This window comes from Vulpes lagopus, chromosome 19 (genome assembly GCF_018345385.1).
Source record: "Vulpes lagopus strain Blue_001 chromosome 19, ASM1834538v1, whole genome shotgun sequence".
NCBI lineage: Eukaryota > Metazoa > Chordata > Mammalia > Carnivora > Canidae > Vulpes > Vulpes lagopus.
This window is the reverse complement of record NC_054842.1, coordinates 4,273,579-4,296,398: the sequence shown is the minus strand read 5'-3', so window position 1 is coordinate 4,296,398 and position 22,820 is coordinate 4,273,579. Positions and strand designations below refer to the sequence as shown.

General features: G+C 39.0%; 1 protein-coding gene across 6 annotated transcripts in view; it reads left to right on the top strand.

Moving 5' to 3' along the window:
• Nucleotides 1–22,820, top strand: part of CNOT10 (CCR4-NOT transcription complex subunit 10) — a 76,268-nt gene that overhangs the window by 42,172 nt on the left and 11,276 nt on the right. For 4 of the 6 annotated variants that reach the window (XM_041734458.1, XM_041734455.1, XM_041734460.1 and 1 more), the window contains exons 12-13: nucleotides 21–197; nucleotides 1,825–1,905. In XM_041734458.1, the coding sequence (XP_041590392.1) occupies nucleotides 21–197; nucleotides 1,825–1,905 (258 nt within the window). The remainder of the gene's footprint in view (nucleotides 1–20; nucleotides 198–1,824; nucleotides 1,906–22,820) is intronic. The other 2 variants (XM_041734456.1, XM_041734459.1) reach the window with 2 other exon arrangements.

Below are 22,820 nucleotides of genomic sequence, written 5' to 3'. Positions count from 1 at the left end.
TTTGGTTTTGTTCTTTTAAGTGATGGACAATCTTCAGCCATTCCTGTAGCCAGTATGGAGTTTGCAGCCATTTGTCTCAGAAACGCCTTGTTGCTGTTACCCGAAGAACAGCAAGATCCAAAGCAGGAAAATGGATCTAAAAATAGTAATCAGTTAGGTGGGAACACGGAGAGCAGTGAAAGCAGTGAAACTTGCAGGTATTCTAATCCCTTTGGCCCCCTTTGGTGCAGCCCCTCGGGAATGAAGGACTTCATTGTAAGCCTCTTTGTCCTTTAGATGAATTCCTAAAATCTCCAGTCAGAATTCCCTAAATCCCCTGTTTTGAATAATAAGAAAGGAAAATATGAATGTTGAGTATTTCTGGAAGAGAGAACACGAAGACTAAGTGAGGAGAGAACACTGGAAGAGAAGTGGAAAGAAACAGCTTCTCATTGACAAGAGGAATAGGTGTAAAGAAATCTTGTTGCACTCAGTGACGCACTTTGTTTTTACTTGCATTAAAATGATACTTAGGGACGGCTGGGTGGCTCAGTGGTTGAGTGTCTGCCTTTGGCTCAGGGCATGATCCTGGGGTTCTGGGATGAGTCCCACATCCGACTCCCTGCATGGAGCCTGCTTCTCCTTCTGCCTATGTGTCTGCCTCTCTCTCTCTGTGTGTCTCTCATGAATAAATAAAATCTTTTTTAAAAATTATTTTAAAAATCATAAAGAAAATGAATACTTAAATCCTAAAACTTACCATTTCTTCTTAATCTCTGCCTTTTCTCTTAACATACTGTAAACCATTAACCTCCAGAATATTTCTTTAAATTTCTAGTTTTGTAGTATAATTTCAGTATTATCCCAGTCTCTAGAAATTATGAGAGCTTCTAATAATAATAAAGCTCCATTATATATAAAGTTCTTTTTACACATGGCACCTTTAAATTTAAGTCTTTCATCCTAGCATTTTTTTAAGTTATGGTAGAAATATATATATATATATTTTTTTTTTAAGAAATATATATATATATATATATATATATATATATTTTTTTTTAATGAGGGATGAACCATTTATTTTTTATTTTTATTATGATAGTCAGAGAGAGAGAGAGAGAGAGAGAGGCAGAGAAGCAGGCTCCATGCACCGGGAGCCCGACGTGGGATTCGATCCCGGGTCTCCAGGATCGCGCCCTGGGCCAAAGGCAGGCGTCAAACCACTGCGCCACCCAGGGATCCCAAGAAATATATTTATTAAGGAAAATTTGAAACAAAATTGTGGGGGGTTTAGTTTTATCCTCCAGGGGTTAAGTTTTATTATAGGTGATAAACAATCAGAAGACTGAGAAATGTGTGAAAATATAGGGGTGGTTTCCTTTGTAGAGATATTGTTTACAATTAGAAATTTTTAAAAGCGGGATCCCTGGGTGGCGCAGCGGTTTGGCGCCTGCCTTTGGCCCGGGGCGCGATCCTAGAGACCCGGGATCGAATCCCACGTCGGGCTCCCGGTGCATGGAGCCTGCTTCTCCCTCTGCCTATGTCTCTGCTTCTCTCTCTCTCACTGTGTGCCTATCATAAATAAATAAAATTTAAAAAAAAAATTTTTTTAAATCAGTATTGTGTATTGAAGGAAAGAAACTGAAATACAGTATAGCTTTAACACATTGGTGATGCCAAGTTACTAAGCATTTTTCATTGATTGTTTTTTGCTCATGTATACATTTGGCATTAAAAAAATTGCATGGGAGTGGGAATAGGGAAACAAAATTTTTTTTTTTTTTCAAAATTTTATATTTAATTGTTTATTTGCTCTTCATAATTCAGAAGCTATCTTTATTTTAGCAGTAAAAGCCATGATGGAGACAAATTCATTCCAGCTCCGCCTTCTTCTCCATTGAGAAAACAGGAATTAGAAAACTTAAAGTGAGTATCTAAACAAAATTAATATAGCATATATTGCATATGTTATTTTTAATCTTCTTTATTTTGTTAATATTATGAATTGTATTTATGGAAGGTCAAATGTTAAACCAACCTTTCAATCTTAGATAAACCCCACTAACTAGTTTATTATCTATGTATTATCTAACTAACTAGAATGTATTATCTTTTTTACAAATTGTTGGGTTTGATTTATTAATATTTTGTTAAGAATATTTGCTTCTGGCTGGCTCAATCTGTAGAGCATAGGACTCTTGATCTCTTGGGGTCGTGAGTGTGAGTCCCATGTTGGAGGTAGAGTTTACCTAAAAATTTGCTTCTAAAAAAAAATAAATAAAAACTAAAAATTTGCTTCTAGGTTCATGAGAAAAGTTGATCCATATTTTTCTTTCCTTGTAATGTTCTTGTCAGGCTTTGGTTTCAGGGTTATACTTGACCATATAAATGAGTTCAGAAGTGCTTCTTCCTCTTCTATTTTCTGAAAGAGTTTGTGTGAGATAGGTATTACTTCCTCAAATGTTTAATAGAATTCACCAGGGAAGCAGTCTGGCCTAAAAATTTTTTGTGGGAAATTTTTGATACTGAATTGAAATTCCTCGATAGATGAGAACTATTCAGATTTCTTTCTTTTTTAAAAAATATTTATTTATTGGGGGGAGATGGGAATGCTAGCAGAGGGAAGGAGGCAAAGGGAAGGGGAGAGAGAATCTCAAACTGACTCCCTGCTGACTGTGAAATCCAATGTGGGACTCCAATCCAAGGATTCTGTGATCATGACCTGGGCTGAAGTCAGTGAACTGGATACTTAACAACTGAGAGCCATCAGGATGCCCCTCACATTTTCTATTTCATCTGTGTCAATTTGGGTAAAATATACTTTTGTCTGTGTACACTATAAGCCCTTTATTGGTTTGAACAGTCATATGTAAAAGAAATTTAAATCAGGAATGCCTGGGTGGCTCAAGCAGTTGAGCATCTGCCTTTGGCTCAGGGCATGATGCTGGGTCTGGGGATTGAGTCCCTCATTGGGCACCTTGCATGAAGCCTGCTCTCCTTCTGCCTTGTCTCTGCCTCTCTCTGTGTCTCTCGTGAATAAATAAATAAAATCTTTAAAAGAGAGCGAAAGAAAAAAAAAAAAGAAAAGAAAGATTAATTAATTAATTAATTTATTTATTTATTTTTGATAAATTAATTTAAAGCAGTCTTTTAGAGGTGCCTGGTGGGCTCAGTTGGTGGAACATGCAACTCTTTTTTTTTTTTTTTTTTTTTCAAGATTTTGTTTATTTGAGAGAGAGCAAGCATGAGCAGGGGGAGGGGCAGAGGGAAAGGTAGAAGGAGACTCTGCACTGGGCAGGAAGCCCAATGCAGGGCTATATCCCAGGACCCCAAGATCATGACCTGAGCTGAAGGCAGGTGCTTAACTGACTGAGCCATTCAGGCATCCCAAGCATGCAACTCTTGATCTCAGGGTTGTGAATTTGAGCCCCATGCTGGATGTAGAGATTACTTAAAAATCCTGAAAGAAAAAAGTAGCCTTTTATATTTAGCCACATACTTAGCACTTTCAGCTGAATTCTAGTTTCCATAAGATACCATTTCCCTTCATTCTGAGTATCTTCCTTCAACATTTCTTATAATACAGGTCTTCATTTTCCTAGGGTTTTTTTTTTAAACTATTTAAATCTAAAATTGTCTTCTTTCTTTTTTTAAGATGTTATTTATTTATTCATGAAAGACACACACACACACAGAGAGGCAGAGTCACAGGCAGAGGGAGAAGCAGGCTACATGCAGGGAGCCTGATGTGGGACTCGATTCCGGGTCTCCAGGATCACGCCCTGGGCTGAAGGTGGCACTAAATCGCTGGGCCACCAGGGCTGCCCAAGAATTGTCTTTATTTCATCTTTATTCTTGGAGGATATTTTCGCTGAGAACAGAACTCTCTCGGTTGGTAGAGTGTATTTTTCCTTTCAGTCAGCTCTTTTTAAAGGTCAGTGCATTATCTTCAACCTCTGTTATTTTTTTTTAAGAGTTTTTCTTTATTCATGAGAGACCGAGAGAGAGGCAGAGACATTGAGGGAGAAGCAGGCTCCATGCAGGAAGTTGGATGTAGGACTTGATACCAGAACCCCGGGATCACACCCTGAGCCAAAGACAGACACTCAACCGCTGAGCCACCCAGGCATCCCTAACCTCTGTTATTTCTGATTAGAAGTTCATAGTCATTGTATTTTTCTGTCTATCTATAGATTGTCTCTGTTTTTCAGCAGTTAGACTATGATGAGTATGATTTTCTTCATTTTTACTCTTGCCTTGGAGTTAGCTGACTTTCTATAAATTTATCTTTAAATACTTTTGATATGTTTTGACCATAATTTCTTCATATTATTTTTGAAACTAGGCTGAATGGTATAGCATTATTTTTAAGAGTGATTTCAATAATAGAACTTAAATTAAAATGGAAACAAAGAACCATTATTTTAAGAGCCATGATTTCTTAAATTCTTGCCTACTGCAGAAGAGTGACAGAAGTACATTTAAATATTTATTTAGTTATTCATTGCTGGTAGCATTGTAAATTAATAGATTATTTTTGGAAAATATTTCATTTATTACCATATTTTTTCCAACAAACAGTGCTAGCCTTAGCCTTGTGAAAGGTACAAGGGAATTAGAGGTAAAGGAAAAAACACTGCCTTCAAAAGCAGATGGTGAGGGGTGCCTGGATATCTCAGTCAGTTGAGTATCTGACTCTTGATTTCAGCTCAGGTACGATTTTAGGACTATGGGATCAAACCCTGAGCTTTGCTTAGCACTCAGTGGGGAGTCTGCTTCCCTCTCCTCTTCCTCCTCCCCTCTCTGAGCTCATAGGCCTGCTCGCTTGCTTACACTCTCTTCCAATAAATAAGTCTTAAAAAAAAAAAAAAGCAAATGGGAAATACTTAGGAGAAAATGATATAGGGATGCCTGGGTGGCTCAGTCTGTTAAGCGTCTGCCTTCAGCTCAGGTCATGATCTTAGAGTCCTGGGATCAAGCCCCACATTGGGCTCCCTGCTTGTGGGGAGCCTGCTTCTCCCTCTCCCTTTGCCCCTCCTCCCCACTCATGTTCTCTCTCTCTCTCTCTCTCTCTCTCTCTCTCTCGTTCTCTCTCTCTCATAAATAAATAAGATCTTTTAAAAATGATATTATTTAGTAGCTTAGTTATTAGGTGGTGAAATATGGGATGTCTCTTTTTTTCTTGTGATATTTTAGTACCCTGAGAAATGAAAATATGACCTTTTTGTTTCTTTCCATCTGCTCAGAGTGCTCAATCTGATAACAAGGTTTACTGATGACTTGCACCTGTTTTTCTGTGAACCTCCTTTTCATAGAATTTACCATTTTCTTACTGGGTTTTTCATCTTTTTTGTTTTTATTAGAGTTCTTATATATTACAGAAATTGGCCTTTATCATTTCTGAGATTGTTTGATATTTAGTTGTAAAACAGTTTCATTTTTTAAGTATCAAATTTATCACTCTTTTTTACATTTTGTCCATTTCATTTAATGTGTAGAAAGGCCTTCTTGCCTCCAAAGATTAGAAAATAATTCTCCCATGTGTTCTTCTAACATTGTCACAAGCACCAATCTAAATTTTTGTTTCATTTAGAATCTATCATATAGGGCAACCCGGGTGGCTCCGCGGTTTAGTTGCCACCTTTGGACCAGGGTGTGATCCTAGAGACCCAGGATCGAGTCCCACATCAGGCTCCCTGCATGGAGCCTGCTTCTCCCTCTGCCTGTGTCTCTGCCTCTCTCTCTCTCTCTTTCTCTCATGAATAAATAAATAAAATCTTTTAAAAAATAGAATGTATTATATATAAGCAAAAAAGATAGAGATCTGTTCATTTAATTTTCAAATAAAGAAACAAAGGGGTGCCTGAGCGGCTCAATCAGTTAGGCATCTGCCATGACCTGCACTCAGATCATGATCCCAGAATCCTGGGATTATAGGGCCTTTGCTCAGTAGCTTGCCTGCTTCTTTCTCTTTTTGTCTCTCCTCTTGCTTGTGCTCTCTCTCAAACAAATAAAATATTTTTTAAAAAATAAAGTATGAAACTATAAAATGTTGAGATTTTGTCTAAACAATTTAAAATTACATTTTTATAAAATAGCATGTATATGTTTATTTGCATAAAAAAATTTAGAGGGATCTGTCAAAACCTTCATGATTATCCCTACATGGTGGAATAACTGATTATTTTCTTTTGGATATCTGTTTTTTCAAACTCTTTAAAAAGTAAGGTATTTCATTCTTGTTAGTGATGCCCCTCCTTGCATGTCTAGTATTTTTGGAGGAAGATTGGCCAGTTGGTCACGCCCTTCTCTCTCTTCCCCCTCTCTCTCTCTTTCTTTCCATTTAAATAAAGATGTGCCTTTTTCTGATGCTGTCAGATCAGTGTGTTCATGACAGGGCATTGTTGTCCATGGGCAAAGGGCTTTATGCACCATGTTCACCTAAACAACAACTTTTTTTTTTTTTAATTTATTTAATTCTGTCAGAGTGTACCATAAATTTTCACTTGCATTAATGCTTTCTCTGTCCTGGGTTTTATCAGGAGAAGAAACTGATCCCTGGGTGGCGCAGCGGTTTGGCGCCTGCTTTTGGCCCAGGGCGCTATCCTGGAGACCCGGGATCGAATCCCACGTCGGGTTCCCGGTGCATGGAACCTGCTTCTCCCTCTCCCTATGTCTCTGCCTCTCTCTCTCTCTCTCTCTGTGACTATCATAAATTTAAAAAAAAAAAAAAATTATCAGGGGAAGGAACTAATGCTCTGATTATATGGAAGAAAATCGTAAATCTCAAGTTTAGTTAGATGAGGAATTGGTCATTTAAGATTTTGAAAGTAGAGTTTTGTTTTATTAAAGCCTGACAAAGGTAATTAAATGTTTTATTCAGTAATCTGTAGTTCATTAAAATTTATTGAATTATCATATGAGTCATAAGATAGCAAGGAAATAAAAATAGTGTAACACATTGCCAGTGAAGAGGTGCCTATGTGGCTCAGTCAGCTAAGTGTCCAACTTTGGATTTCAGGTCACATCATGATTTCAGGGTCGTGGAATTGAGCCCTGTTTTGGGCTCTGCGCTCAGTGTGGAATCTGCTTCTGTCCATCTCCCTCTCCCTCTGGCCCCCGTCTCATTTGTATGGGCGTGTGCATACTGGCACACACACGGAATCTCTTGCTTGCTCACTCGCTCTGAAATAAATCTTTAAAAGAGATTTCCCATTTGACAATGTATCTTTAGAGATTGCTCTGTATTGGTTCAAAGCTCTTTTCATCCTTTCTGATAGGTGCATAGAATTGTATTATATAGATATGCCATAATTTATCATTCTTTTATATTTAGCTGTTTATGTTTTCGGTCGTTGATGTTACAAATTAATGCTGTAGTGAACATCATTGTACATAGTTTTTAAGGAGAATCCTTAATGAATAAAGTATTTTAAACAATTTTAAATTTGGTTTAATTTTTACAAATTTATTTGAGTACTAATCTTAGGATGGCTTTATGCAATTTAACAAGTATATTATTCTGTAATGGTTGAACAGCTGCAGAGTTGTGAAAATTAATTTTGCCTTCTGAAAATGGCATTAAAGAGAAGGGTATGTGCAGAGTGGCATACATCCTCTTTAAGTTTTGTACCTTTCATGGCACAACTCTTTGCTTTCCACATGCCCTAGTAGGAGGATTGATGATTTTCAGAGAAAATAAAATTACTTCCCTATTTTTGTGGACAGGGACAGAGGGTCTCCTTAGGGAATTCCATGATCATAAAGTGAAGTAAAGATGGGTTTGCTGGTATATATTAACCTTTTTTCTTATGGAGCAGATGGGAGAAAGGAAATGGAACAAGATGGAAGGAGCCTTAGGGTAGATTTATAAAAAGAACTGCTATGCAAGACAGTAGTAATGGTAATGTGGAGACAAATGGTGCAGGAAAGGAGTAGTAAAAGATTTGTGTCCTAATTTTCAGAGCTATAAGAGCTCATAATGCAGTTGGGTGTGTTAAAGGGCAGTTCTGTGGCAGGAGCCAGCTGTCTTCTGTAGAAGGAAGAAGACGGAGTAGATTGGTTTTCTGTTAAGATCATGGAATTCTTAGAGATTCCATCCATTTCTGACCTGAATTCTTTTATGTGATTGGAAATGTCTGTGACTAGTGTATAGTTTAGCTTTTATGGACTATTATATTTGACCCTTTGTGCCCTATAATATCCAAGACATCAATGTAAAACCTCATTTTCTATTTCCAGCATAACTAATATGCAGTAAATTATCATGTGTGTTCTAATGGCCACTTCTTATAGTATGGATTCACAGCCTCTTGAATACTTAGATTTTTTTTTCATTTGTATATAAATGAAGATGGGTTCCAAAAAATATTCATTCTAACCAAGTTTCAAGTATATTTTTGAAGACAGATGACACCTAAAGCAATTGTGAGATTCTGTATTAGAATTCAAATCGTTTTACAGAAGAATATTCTCAAAATTAAAACAAATTTGCCCCAAATCAGGAAATATCTCAGAAATCAACTAAGTTTAATTGTGAGGCTCAGATGAACACTATTAGAATATTGTTCAGTTGCTGAATCACTCAGAGCTCTGCAAAGCCATTGGTTTCATTCAATTAGGAAAGCAAACAGATACACACACATACACATTCTACAGCCTTAAATAAGTGCTATGACTTAAAAATTTCAAAATAAAAGGTGATTCTATTTCTGGGTACTTACCAAGATAAATGAAAATTTTTTTTTTTTTTAAGATTTTATTTATTTATTCATGAGAGACACAGAGAGAGAGGCAGACACACAGGCAGAGGGAGAAGCAGACTCCATGCAGGGAGCCCGACGTGGGACTCGATCCCAGGTCTCCAGGATCACACCCTGGGGTGAAGGTGGCGCTAAACCACTGAGCCACCTGGGCTAGCCTTGGTGCTTACCAAGATAAATGAAAACTTGTCCACACAATAAATCACAGCAGCTTTACTCATGATAGAAAAATTAGAAATAGCCCCAGTAACCATTAGTAGGAGAATGGATAACTAATAATCTACTGTATACATTGGAGTACTTATTGGCCATAAAAAGCAACAAATTGTTGCACACAAACATTTTGTGTTTCTTTTATGCAGCATAAGGTACCTACTATATCATTCCATTTATGCCATTTATAGGACAGGCTAAACTATACAAAACTAATCTATGTTGATAGAAATCAGGGATCCCTGGGTGGCACAGCAGTTTAGCACCTGCCTTTGGCCCAGGGCATGATCCTGGAGACCCGGGATCCAGTGCCACGTCGGGCTCCTGGTGCAAGGAGCCTGCTTCTCCCTCTGCCTGTGTCTCTGCCTCTCTCTCTCTCTCTCTCTCTCTCTCTCTCTCTCTGACTACCATAAATAAAAAATGAAAATTAAAAAAAAAATCAGAGCAGTGGTTGGGAGGAATTGACTGGGAGAGTCTTTCTTCAGTGATAGAAATGTTCTGTATCTTAATTGGGCTAGTGGTTACATGTATATATTCAAACTCATCAAACTGTACACTTAAAGTGATGCATTTTAGTATATATAAATTATATCTCATTAAAATTTTAAGATTTTGGGGTACCTGGGTGGCTCAGTCGGTAGAGCATGTGACTTTGGATCTCAGGTGGTGAGTTTGAGTCCCATGTTGGGTGTAGAGATTACTAAAAAATTTGAAGTATTTTTAAATTTTACAAAAATTAATATAATTTTAAATATATTCTTTTGGGAAATATAATTTAACCACTAATGACTGATACATGGTCAGTTTCCCTTACATATTACTTACAAGGTGGCAGGACAGGAAAACCTGATTTGTTTTTTTAAGATTTTATTTATTCATGAGAAACACAGAGAGAGGCAGAGACAAAGGCAGAGGGAGAAGCAGACTTCCTGTGGGGAGCCCAATATAGGACTCCATCCTGGGGTCACGCCCTGAGCCAAAGTAGACACTCAACCAGTGAACCACCCGGGCGTCCCAAAAACTTAATTTCTTAACAACAGCAAAAAACCTATTTGTATTTAACATGTATTCCTGGGATCCCTGGGTGGCTCAGCAGTTTGGCGCCTGCCTTTAGCCCAGGGCGCGATCCTGGAGACCCAGGATCGAGTCCCACATCGGGTTCCCTGCACGGAGCCTGCTTCTCCCTCTGCCTGTGTCTCTGCCTCTCTCTCTCTCTCTCTCTCTCTCTCTCTCTCTGTGTGTGTCTATAAATAAATAAAATCTTTTAAAAAAATGAAGAAATTAAAAAAAAATAACATGGATTCCTTAAACCCTAAGATTGCAGTGTCCAGTACCAGAGCCACTAAGCACATAAAAGTTACACTATTGGGCAGCCCGGGTGGTTCAGTGGTTTAGTGCCGCATTCAGCCCAGGGTGTGATCCTGGAGATCTGGGATCGAGTCCCACTTGGGGCTCCCTGCACGGAGCCTACTTCTCCTGCCTGTGTCTCTGCCTCTCTCTCTCTCTCTCTCTCTCTCTCTCTCATGAATAAATGAATAAAATATTTTTTAAAAAAAGGTGCGCTGTTTAAGTGTATGGTACAATAAGGGATTTCAAAACTACCAAAAACAATGTAAAATGTATCAGTAATGTTTATATTCATTATACGTTGAAATGATTTTTTTTTAAAGATTTTATTCATTTATTCATGAGAGACACAGAAAGAGAGGCAGAGACACAGGCAGAGGGAGAGAGAAGCAGGCTCCATGCAGGGAGCCCGACGCGGGACTCGATCCCAGGTCTCCAGGATCACACCCTGGGCCGAAGGCGGCGCTAAACCGCTGAGCCACCCGGGCTGCCCTGAAATGATATTTTAGATAGATTATTTTAAATATGTCAAAACTGGGCAGCCCCGGTGGCGCAGCGGTTTAGTGCCGCCTACAGCCGGGGATGTGATCCTGGGGACCTGGGATCGAGTCCCACATCAGGCTGCCTGCATGGAGCCTGCTTCTCCCTCTGCCTGTGTCTCTGCCTCTCTCTCTCTCTCTCTCTCTCTCTCTCTGAATAAATCTTTAAAAAATAAATAAATAAAAAATAAATGTTAAAACTAATTCACCTGTTTCTTCTACTTTCTTTAATGTGTCCACTAGAAAATGTAAAGTACGCTTTACAGCTCCAGTTACATTTCTATTGGACAGTGCTCTCTGAGTTTTTACTTTATCTTAGACTGCACGTGTTTACATGAGTTGATTGAGAGGCAGTCTTCAAGCAGACTCCTGCTGAGTGCAGAACCCTTTGTCAGGCTTGATCTCAACCATTCATGAGATCACCATCTGAGCCCAAACCAAGAGGCAGATAGATGCTTAACTGCTTAAGGGTCTGAGTCACCCAGGTGCTCTGAGTTTTTAGAACCCTGTTTGAATTGTTTGTATTTGTTGATACATGGTTTTTACAAATGTCTAATATTGTTACTATGCCAGTTTTCTTACATGCCATAATTTTAGCCATCTCTTCGAGAAATTTTTATCTTAAAAGCCCTAATTAAAAAAAAAAAAAGCCCTGATTTCCAAATGAATCTTATTAGAATGTAGACCCTTCAGGCACCTGGGTGCCTCAGTAAGTAAAGCGTCTGCCTTCAGCTCAGATCATGATCCTAAGGTATTCAGGCTGTCTTCAGGCTTGTTGCTCAGCGGGGAGTCTGCTCCTTCTGCTCATGGGCGTGTGCGCTCGCTCGCTTGCTCGCTCTCTCCCTCTCTCTTAAATAAATACAATCTTTAAAACAAAACAAAAAAAAGAATAGAGACACTTATGCAGGACTGATATCTTGGCCATCTGCTTTGATTTAAATATTGATGTTGCCACATGCATTTGAGAGATAATGTTTTTCTTATACAATGATTAGTTATAAGGGTATATTTTTAAGATCTTATTTAACAAAACATTTTTTTACTTTCTACTGATAACTTATGTTTTTAAAACACTGAGATATAATTCACAAACCATGCAATTTACCCATTTAAAATTTACAACCCAGTAGGTTTTAGTGCATAGTTGTGCAACCATCACCACCGTCAATTTTAGAACACTTTCATCACCTCAAAAAGAAACCATGCAACCCTTAGCTATCATCCCTTTGCCCCCAGTATACTCCCCAGCCCTAATTATTCTAGCTCTATAGATTTTTCTATTCTGGACTTTCATATGGATGGAATCAATGTTGGAGGCTTTTATGACTGGCCTCTTTCACGTAGGATAGTGAATGTTTTCAAGGTTTATCCAAGTTGTAGCAAGTATCATACTTGTTTTTTTGAATAATATTTCATCATATGGACACACCACATTTTATTTATCCTTTCATTCATTATAGACACTTGGATTATTTGTCTTTTTTAAGAAATTTATTTTTTAAGATTTATTTATTCATGAGAGACACAAAGAGAGGCAGAGATGTAGGCAGAGAGAGAATCAGGCTCCTCACAGGGAGCTGAATGGGGGACTTGGTCCCGGATCCCAGGATCATGCCCTGAGCAAAAGGCAGATACACAACTGCTGAGTCACCCAGGCATCCTACAGACTAATGCTTTTGAGCTTCTTTTCATGTTCTTATTGGGCATTTGTATATCTTCCTTGGAGAAATGTTTATTCAGATCTTCTTTCTATTTTGTAATTGGGTTATTGCCCTTTTATTGTGTTGTAAGAGTTCTTTATACATTCTAGACACAAGACCCTTATCATAATTTACAATTATTTTTCCCATTCTATCAGTTATCTTCTTACTTTTTTGAAGGTAAACTTTGAGTCACAGAAGTTTTTCATTTTAATTGAGGTAAAAAAAAATAAAATTGAAGTGAAAATTTTTTAGTTTGATAAAGTTCAACTTATCTTTTTTTTTTTTTTAAGATTTATTTATTTTAGAACGTGAGTGGTGGGAGGATGGGGTGAAGGAAGAAGGAGGGAAGTCCAAGCAGATTCCCCACTGAGCATGAAGCCCAACACGGGTTTGATCCCAGGACCCTGAGATGATGGCTCAAGCTAAAACTAAGCCTGACACCCAACTGACTCAGCCACCCAGGCACTTCTTGTTTGTTTGTTTTTCTTTCTTTCTTTTATTGATTATACTTTTTTCTTTTTTTTTTTTTAAGATTATATTTATTTATTTGAGAGAGAGAGAACACAAGCAGAGACAAAGGGAGAAGGAGTCCTGGCCAAGCAGGGAGCCTGACATGGGGCTCAATCCCAGGACCCTGAGATCATGACCTGAGCTGAAGGCAGACACTTAACCAACTGAGCCACCCAGTTGCCCCTTGGTCATACTTTTTGTGTCCTATCTAAGAATCCATTGCCAAATCCAAGGTCATAAGGGTTGGCCCTTAGGTTTTCTTTTTTTTTTTTTTTTAAAGATTTTATTTATTTATTCATGAGAGACACAGAGAGAGGCAGAGACACAGAGGAGAAGCAGGCTCCCTGCAGGAAGCCTGATGTGGGACTAGATCCCGGGACTCCAGGATCACGCCCTGGGCCGAAGGCAGGCGCCAAACCGCTGAGCCACCCAGGGATCCCCCTTATGTTTTCTTCTAAGAGTTTTATAGTTTTTACCTGTTACATTTAGGTCTTTTACCTGTTTTTCCATTAATTTTTATATATGATATGAAGTAAGGGCTCAACTTAATTCTTTTGTGTACTAGTACCTTGTTGTTTTTAAAAGATTTTATTTATTATTCACGAGAATCAGGGGCAGGTTCAGAGAGAGAGAAGCAGGCTCTGCTCGGAAAAGAGAGCCTGATGTGGGACTTGATCCCAGGACCCCAGCATCACAACCTTTAGCTCAGGTTGTGATGCTGAAAGGCAGACACTTAACCTTCTGCAGCTCACACCAGGGGAACGGCGTAAACGCTGAGCACCGGGCTGCCATGAAATGATATTTTAGATTGGATTATTTTAAATATGTCAAATATGGGCAGTCGGTGGGCAGCGGTTATGTGCGCTACAGGGGGATGTTGATCCTGGGGACCTGGGATCGAGTCACACATCAGGCTGCTCGCATTGGAGCATGCTTCTCCCTCTGCCTGTGTCTCTGCCTCTCTCTCTCTCTCTCTCTCTCTCTCTCTGAATAAATCTTTAAAAAATAAATAAATAAAAAATAAATGTTAAAACTAATTCACCTGTTTCTTCTACTTTCTTTAATGTGTCCACTAGAAAATGTAAAGTACGCTTTACAGCTCCAGTTACATTTCTATTGGACAGTGCTCTCTGAGTTTTTACTTTATCTTAGACTGCACGTGTTTACATGAGTTGATTGAGAGGCAGTCTTCAAGCAGACTCCTGCTGAGTGCAGAACCCTTTGTCAGGCTTGATCTCAACCATTCATGAGATCACCATCTGAGCCCAAACCAAGAGGCAGATAGATGCTTAACTGCTTAAGGGTCTGAGTCACCCAGGTGCTCTGAGTTTTTAGAACCCTGTTTGAATTGTTTGTATTTGTTGATACATGGTTTTTACAAATGTCTAATATTGTTACTATGCCAGTTTTCTTACATGCCATAATTTTAGCCATCTCTTCGAGAAATTTTTATCTTAAAAGCCCTAATTAAAAAAAAAAAAAGCCCTGATTTCCAAATGAATCTTATTAGAATGTAGACCCTTCAGGCACCTGGGTGCCTCAGTAAGTAAAGCGTCTGCCTTCAGCTCAGATCATGATCCTAAGGTATTCAGGCTGTCTTCAGGCTTGTTGCTCAGCGGGGAGTCTGCTCCTTCTGCTCATGGGCGTGTGCGCTCGCTCGCTTGCTCGCTCTCTCCCTCTCTCTTAAATAAATACAATCTTTAAAACAAAACAAAAAAAAGAATAGAGACACTTATGCAGGACTGATATCTTGGCCATCTGCTTTGATTTAAATATTGATGTTGCCACATGCATTTGAGAGATAATGTTTTTCTTATACAATGATTAGTTATAAGGGTATATTTTTAAGATCTTATTTAACAAAACATTTTTTTACTTTCTACTGATAACTTATGTTTTTAAAACACTGAGATATAATTCACAAACCATGCAATTTACCCATTTAAAATTTACAACCCAGTAGGTTTTAGTGCATAGTTGTGCAACCATCACCACCGTCAATTTTAGAACACTTTCATCACCTCAAAAAGAAACCATGCAACCCTTAGCTATCATCCCTTTGCCCCCAGTATACTCCCCAGCCCTAATTATTCTAGCTCTATAGATTTTTCTATTCTGGACTTTCATATGGATGGAATCAATGTTGGAGGCTTTTATGACTGGCCTCTTTCACGTAGGATAGTGAATGTTTTCAAGGTTTATCCAAGTTGTAGCAAGTATCATACTTGTTTTTTTGAATAATATTTCATCATATGGACACACCACATTTTATTTATCCTTTCATTCATTATAGACACTTGGATTATTTGTCTTTTTTAAGAAATTTATTTTTTAAGATTTATTTATTCATGAGAGACACAAAGAGAGGCAGAGATGTAGGCAGAGAGAGAATCAGGCTCCTCACAGGGAGCTGAATGGGGGACTTGGTCCCGGATCCCAGGATCATGCCCTGAGCAAAAGGCAGATACACAACTGCTGAGTCACCCAGGCATCCTACAGACTAATGCTTTTGAGCTTCTTTTCATGTTCTTATTGGGCATTTGTATATCTTCCTTGGAGAAATGTTTATTCAGATCTTCTTTCTATTTTGTAATTGGGTTATTGCCCTTTTATTGTGTTGTAAGAGTTCTTTATACATTCTAGACACAAGACCCTTATCATAATTTACAATTATTTTTCCCATTCTATCAGTTATCTTCTTACTTTTTTGAAGGTAAACTTTGAGTCACAGAAGTTTTTCATTTTAATTGAGGTAAAAAAAAATAAAATTGAAGTGAAAATTTTTTAGTTTGATAAAGTTCAACTTATCTTTTTTTTTTTTTTTAAGATTTATTTATTTTAGAACGTGAGTGGTGGGAGGATGGGGTGAAGGAAGAAGGAGGGAAGTCCAAGCAGATTCCCCACTGAGCATGAAGCCCAACACGGGTTTGATCCCAGGACCCTGAGATGATGGCTCAAGCTAAAACTAAGCCTGACACCCAACTGACTCAGCCACCCAGGCACTTCTTGTTTGTTTGTTTTTCTTTCTTTCTTTTATTGATTATACTTTTTTCTTTTTTTTTTTTTTAAGATTATATTTATTTATTTGAGAGAGAGAGAACACAAGCAGAGACAAAGGGAGAAGGAGTCCTGGCCAAGCAGGGAGCCTGACATGGGGCTCAATCCCAGGACCCTGAGATCATGACCTGAGCTGAAGGCAGACACTTAACCAACTGAGCCACCCAGTTGCCCCTTGGTCATACTTTTTGTGTCCTATCTAAGAATCCATTGCCAAATCCAAGGTCATAAGGGTTGGCCCTTAGGTTTTCTTTTTTTTTTTTTTTTTAAAGATTTTATTTATTTATTCATGAGAGACACAGAGAGAGGCAGAGACACAGAGGAGAAGCAGGCTCCCTGCAGGAAGCCTGATGTGGGACTAGATCCCGGGACTCCAGGATCACGCCCTGGGCCGAAGGCAGGCGCCAAACCGCTGAGCCACCCAGGGATCCCCCTTATGTTTTCTTCTAAGAGTTTTATAGTTTTTACCTGTTACATTTAGGTCTTTTACCTGTTTTTCCATTAATTTTTATATATGATATGAAGTAAGGGCTCAACTTAATTCTTTTGTGTACTAGTACCTTGTTGTTTTTAAAAGATTTTATTTATTTATTCACGAGAATCAGGGGCAGGTTCAGAGAGAGAGAAGCAGGCTCTGCTCGGAAAAGAGAGCCTGATGTGGGACTTGATCCCAGGACCCCAGCATCACAACCTTTAGCTCAGGTTGTGATGCTGAAAGGCAGACACTTAACCTTCTGAGCCACCCAGGTGCCCCCATACTAGTGCTTTATTAACAGGAAAGAAATAAGTTCATAGGATTCATCACATATTAACATTTCCTTGTTGCATAGTGGTTTAATAGCTAGCTTGGGTGTATACTGAGTCTTAAATATTGCATATTCTAGGACATCTTTGTTACTCATTCTGAGATTGTGATATTAAATGAACTTTTAATCTCTAAAACTAAAATGGAGGCTGCTCTAGAACTCGGAAGTAAGTGTAACAGAACTTGAAAAGGGTAGGAAATAATTTGGGGGCCTACATGGGAAATATCTATTAGAAATTAAAAATCATAGGGATGTCTGGGTGGCTCAGTGGTTGGGCGCATCTGCCTTCAGCTCAGGTCATGATCCTGGAGTCCCGGGATCAAGTCTCACGTCGGGCTCCCTGAATGGAGCCTGCTTCTCCCTCTGCCTGTGTCTCTGCCTCTCTCTTTCTGTGTCTCTCGTGAATAAATAAATAAATAATTTTTTAAAAAAATTAAAAATAGCACACAGTAAAAATGAAATTTCTATTTGTCTTTTTTGTATATATATAAGAAGCTCAAAAATGGATTAAAAGAAGTATTCAGGGACGTCTGGATGGCTCAGTGGTAGAGCATCTACCTTTGGCTCAGGGCGTGATCCTGGATTCTCTGGATCGAGTCCCACATCGGGCTTCTTGCATGGAGCCTGCTTCTCCTCCCTCTGCCTCTCTTTCTGTGTCTCTCATGAATAAATAAAATCTTTAAAAAAAAAAAAAAAGAAGCATTCAGATCAAATTACTCTACAAGCATAAATAATAGAACTTTTATTAGTTCATTTAGAATCTGATGTAATACTCAGTGAATGATTTCCCATTCAATTAAGAGGGCCCTCCCATGACCCAGTGTTTATGAGAGAAGATGAATCAAACAAATGGTTGATAATATAAATATTATAGGTAGTCCTCATGTACTTAGGAAATCCAGTTTCTTTTAGTGTTATCCTGTTGTAGCTCATGAGACATACCTAAAACAGAATTATAGCTAATAATCTTTTGAATCTCCTGTTGCTTTTATAACTGAGTGTGTGGTCCTGCTGAAATGTATCCATCTATAATCAGCCCTACCAAAGAAAACCTGTATGTGTGGCACTTACTTCACATCATCAACAGTGTTCATCAATTGGCAGAGTTCGAGTAATTCTTCAGTGTGCTGTCATTCTGTGTAAGCCCCATACGGCCACTGCTGACATTGGACAAATCATTTAACCCCTATAGGCCTTACAATTCTCTTCTGTCAAGAAAGCGAATTGGGTTGGGTGGTCTTCAGGTCCCGTTTGTATATAAAATGCTGTCTATGACTTTATGGATTTTATTTGCTGCCTAGGTTAGGACTGGGTCATTTGAGATCCTAGATTTAGTTGAAAAAGCCTTTTTTCAGCTTCTTTGTGTTGGGCTTCTATTTGTTTTGGATTTCGGGGTGTGTTTGTCAGCGTTTTTGCACAGATCTGTTACTAGAAAGCAAAATGTTTACAAAGCACATGAAGTGAAAAACATTTAACTTTTAAGTTTCTTAAGATTTGAAAGTTGACAAGTTTAACATTTTTGAGATTATTATAGAAATGGAAATAGGTTGACAGACTTTATTTTAAAGTAGACTCTGCTTTATAGCACTATAAAGCTCAAACTCATGACCCTGAGATCAAGAGTGGAGTGCTAAAAAAAAAAAAAAAAAAAAAAGAGTGGAGTGCTCTACCAACTGAGCCAGCCAAGCGCCCGATTTTTTTTTTAATTATATAATCTAGTAACCATATTCATCTTGGAAGAGATGCTTCATTGGATTTTTGGCCAGTTTTTCAAACATGTTTGCCATAAGATTGTTTTTATTTTCTTTTGACACATGGTGATTGACTAGATTTACCCCATTTTAGCCTCTTTTATTAAGGGTTAAACTATTTCAAACATTTGGTTTAGATTCACTTAACTCACGGAATATCTGACTTGACAGATTTTAATGCCTAGTTTTATATGCCTTGTTGCTGTAATTTGATGCTTTAAGGAAAGTCCCCACCCCCATTTCTTCCCTTTCTTTTTTCCTGTCTTTTTTGTTTTTTCTTTTCCAAGGGTTGGCATTCTGTGAATCTAGAGCAAGCTCCTCCCACTTGGAGAGGAGAGTGTGGGGTTGAGTCAGATCCTCCATGGTGGGGGGGATGGGAGGGGTGGGAAGCTAGTGTGTCTCTTCCCTTGAGGTATGGTTCTTCCAGTCTGATGAACTGTCAGATCCACTGTGTGGTTGGTAAAGCAGATTGGACAGTGACTCGAAGAAATGGGGGGGGGGGGGGGGGGCTGTTCAGTATTTTAAGTAGCAACTCTTGAAAGTAAAGTAATTTCTCCAGGGGCTTACTAGAGAGATCTCTATGTGCTTCTGGTGTCACCATTCAGTAGGAATTATGCAGAATGGAATATTGTTTCCTAGAGGAAAGATGGGTGAGTGTGGTGAGAGGTTGGGGTTGGTTGTGAGGCACTAAGGGAAGAGGAGCCATAAATGTTAGTTGTAGTTTTGTGCAGTGAAACTTGGCTAATCCTGTCAGTCTTGATAAGAATGCCAGCCACAGAGTTCTGCATTCACATACTTAAATATTTTTGCAAAGAAAGATTATTATTAGAATCTTCTATACTGTTGTGATTTGATATGATATCTTCTGGGAAAAGAGGTAAAAGCTGAAGAAAACAAATTTTTACCTGGTACGTAACTGTAGTTTGGACTTCCTGGATAACAGGAACCTGCTGCAATCTTACATGACTGATTTCTGGACCCAAAGTGGGCTTGACAGTGGGCTGGAGCAGTAATAGCCCCCTACTGTCGGGAGAGGCCAGGGCAGGCTTTTCCCAGCGAGCCTGCCTGACGTGCGGCAGTCCTAGATGATAGGCCCCAAAGCATGCAGGATGACTCTCCTGTCTGTGGGAGCTGGGAAGGAGGTAGCTTCACCATTGAGACAGGTGGAGGTCTGGGTGCCTGGAGCAGTGAGTGAAAAGGTATCCAGAGCTGTGGTCTTCAGTGATGACCTGTGTAATACCTACTGCACAAATGCTGAGGAATTGCTCTTGTCTTTGTGTAGGAAACACAAAGCTTCTGCTTTTAAGGGGCTTATATTTTGCCCTGACCTTTGGCCACATCACAGATGAAAACAGATATTAAACTTTATGATTTTCGAGCAGCACTGGTGGCCCAGCGGTTTAGCGCCACCTTCAGCCCATGGGTGTGATCCCAGAGACCTGGGATCAAGTCCCACGTCGGGCTCCCTGCATGGAGCCTGCTTCTCTCTCTGCCTGTGTCTCTGCCTCTCTCTCTCTCTCTCTCTCTCTGTGTGTGTGTGTCTCATGAATAAATAAATAAAATCTTTACCAAACAAATAAATAAATACACTTTGAGTTTCATTCATATGGGTCCCAGGCTGATAGTGGTCTTGGGCCTCTGTAGACCTAGGCCTTAAAAGTCCTTTTCTTAAAAAAAAAAAAAAAAAAAAGTCCTTTTCTTCATAAGCAGTACACACCTGCCTGATGAATGGGTGTTCATGGCCATTTTAACATAGTACAAATAAGCCAAAAGAGGAAATTAAGTGATCCTAATCTCACAACACAGAGTAAGCCCTGAGGAGCTTCTGCACAAAGGAGCTAACTAGTCAGTGCCTTCCATCTTTGGGCCCTTGCTTATTCCATCAGAGAGGATGCTCCCCAGAGGTTGTGGCCACAGGGCAGCCCAGATTTTTTTCTCAAAAAAATCCCTTTGAGAAGGACCTTGCTTGCCGGCTCTTACTCCTGTGAACAGGGTTCAGATTTTAAATTCTAGGCTTCGTAAGAAAATTTAAACTTTGTTTGGATTACATTCTGTTTTCTTCCCTTTTAAAGAAACAAGCATGGGGCACCTGGGTGACTCAGTCAGTTAAGCATCTGCCTTCAGCTCAGGCCATGATCTCAGGGTCCTGGGATCGAGCCCCACATCAGGCTCCCTACTCAGGGGAGTCTGCTTCTCCCTGCTCTCTGTTCTCTCTGCTTATGCTCCCTCTCTCAAATAAGTGAAATCTTTTTTAAAAATAAAGAGACAAGGGATCCCTGGGTGGCTCGGCGGTTTAGCGCCTGCCTTTGGCCCAGGGTGTGGTCCTGGAGTCCCGGGATCAAGTCCTACATCAGGCTCCCTGCATGGAGCCTGCTTCTCCCTCTGCCTGTGTGTCTGCCCCTCTCTCTCTCTCTCTCTCTCTCTCTCTCTCTCTCTCTCATGAATATATAAATAAAACCTTTTTTAAAAAATAAATGAAGAGGGATCCCTGGGTGGCGCAGCGGTTTGGCGCCTGCCTTTGGCCCAGGGCGCGATCTTGGAGACCCGGGATCGAATCCCACGTCGGGCTGCCAGTGCATGGAGCCTGCTTCTCCCTCTGCCTATGTCTCTGCCTCTCTCTCTCTCTGTGGGTGTGACTATCATAAAAAAAAAAAAAAAAAACTTAATAAAAAAATATAAATAAATAAATAAATGAAGAGGCAAGCTTGAGTACCTACAGTTGTATACACAGTTACATACGCATTAGAAAAACTACAACAATCTTTTCTTTCTACTTTATTTTCAGGCAGTCTTGTGAACTGATAGTGAAGTAATAGGATGGGAAGGGCAGTGAATTCAGAGTCCATGATGTTAAATGTTAGACCTAACTCTAATCACATACTCTAAGCTACAGAATATATTTATAATACTTTTGGGTTTCAGTCTCTACCTTCCTAAAACAAGGGACCACATTAGGCACCCTTTCAGCACCTACAATTATAGCCTGAGGCCATAAATCTAAATTTCCTTGTGTCTCCTCCCTGGCCAGTCTACTTTTCTGTGTAGATCCCAACAACAACCCAGATCCCAACAATCCCAAGTTTCCAAGGTCCCAACAACCAGAACTCATTCAGTGAAGAGTATACAGCAAGCTACTTCTGGATTTGCCTAGCTGCGCTTTTAGAAGGGCCATTTCTATAAGAATTTCAGATTATTAGAAAACTGCAGTGCTATGGAAGTTGCATTCTTCCTTAGAATGAAATTACAACCCGAATGCACTTAATGATACACATATGTACTGTAATTTGTAAACATAACTCAAAACCCTGTATCTAAGTTGGGTCATTTGCGGTTGGCCATTCAGACCTCATTTCTATTTGACAGAGGTTTATTTTAAGATTGCTTTTTGGAGCAGTTGTTTAACATTCAGGTGATCTATTAGTGTCAAGTCTTTTGCAAGACCTGTTTTTTTTTTTTCTTTATTCTTTATTATTCTTGGAACATTCTTTTTCCTTTAATAAAAAGATATATATACTAATGGTAGAAAATTAAGAGCCCCTCTATAAAATGCTTTGAAAAGAAATTGCAGTTATTACTGAAAATGCCAATTCAGTTAAAAATATTCAAGAGAAGCCAGTCAATAGTCTTCACAACCTTGAAGCAGACTTGCCTCCCTCTGAACCAATGATCTGCTATACCTCCGAGACAATCCGACAGAAAAGTCTTTCGACATCTTACACTAAACAGTTCAAGACACCAAGACGTAGGCACGGGCCTGTTTTAAATGAGCTGCCCGTTAAGTAGAAAACCAAGCAGAAATTTAGCTTTCTAGCCCACCTTAGCAAAGTCAATATAACTTAATTTTTTTTTACCTTCACATGTATTTATTCAGCCTTGTTTCTTTCTTGAATATTCATTTAGGGTGATAGTACCCATATGAATGAAATTCTTTTAGTTACTCTTGATACTGTTGCTTAAGAACTATAGACTTAACAGGTTCAGAGAAGAACACTTTACAGTAAGCTAAATGGATTTTTTAATGAGTAAATTGTGTTTCTTAGTGAAATGAGTTTGAAAGAATATCTGCCTCTGTAGCTTTATTTCTAGGGTGTTAAATGTTCTGTGGGAAGTAAATTCTCACTAGGCCATTAACTATGTTATTTTTTTTTTATAG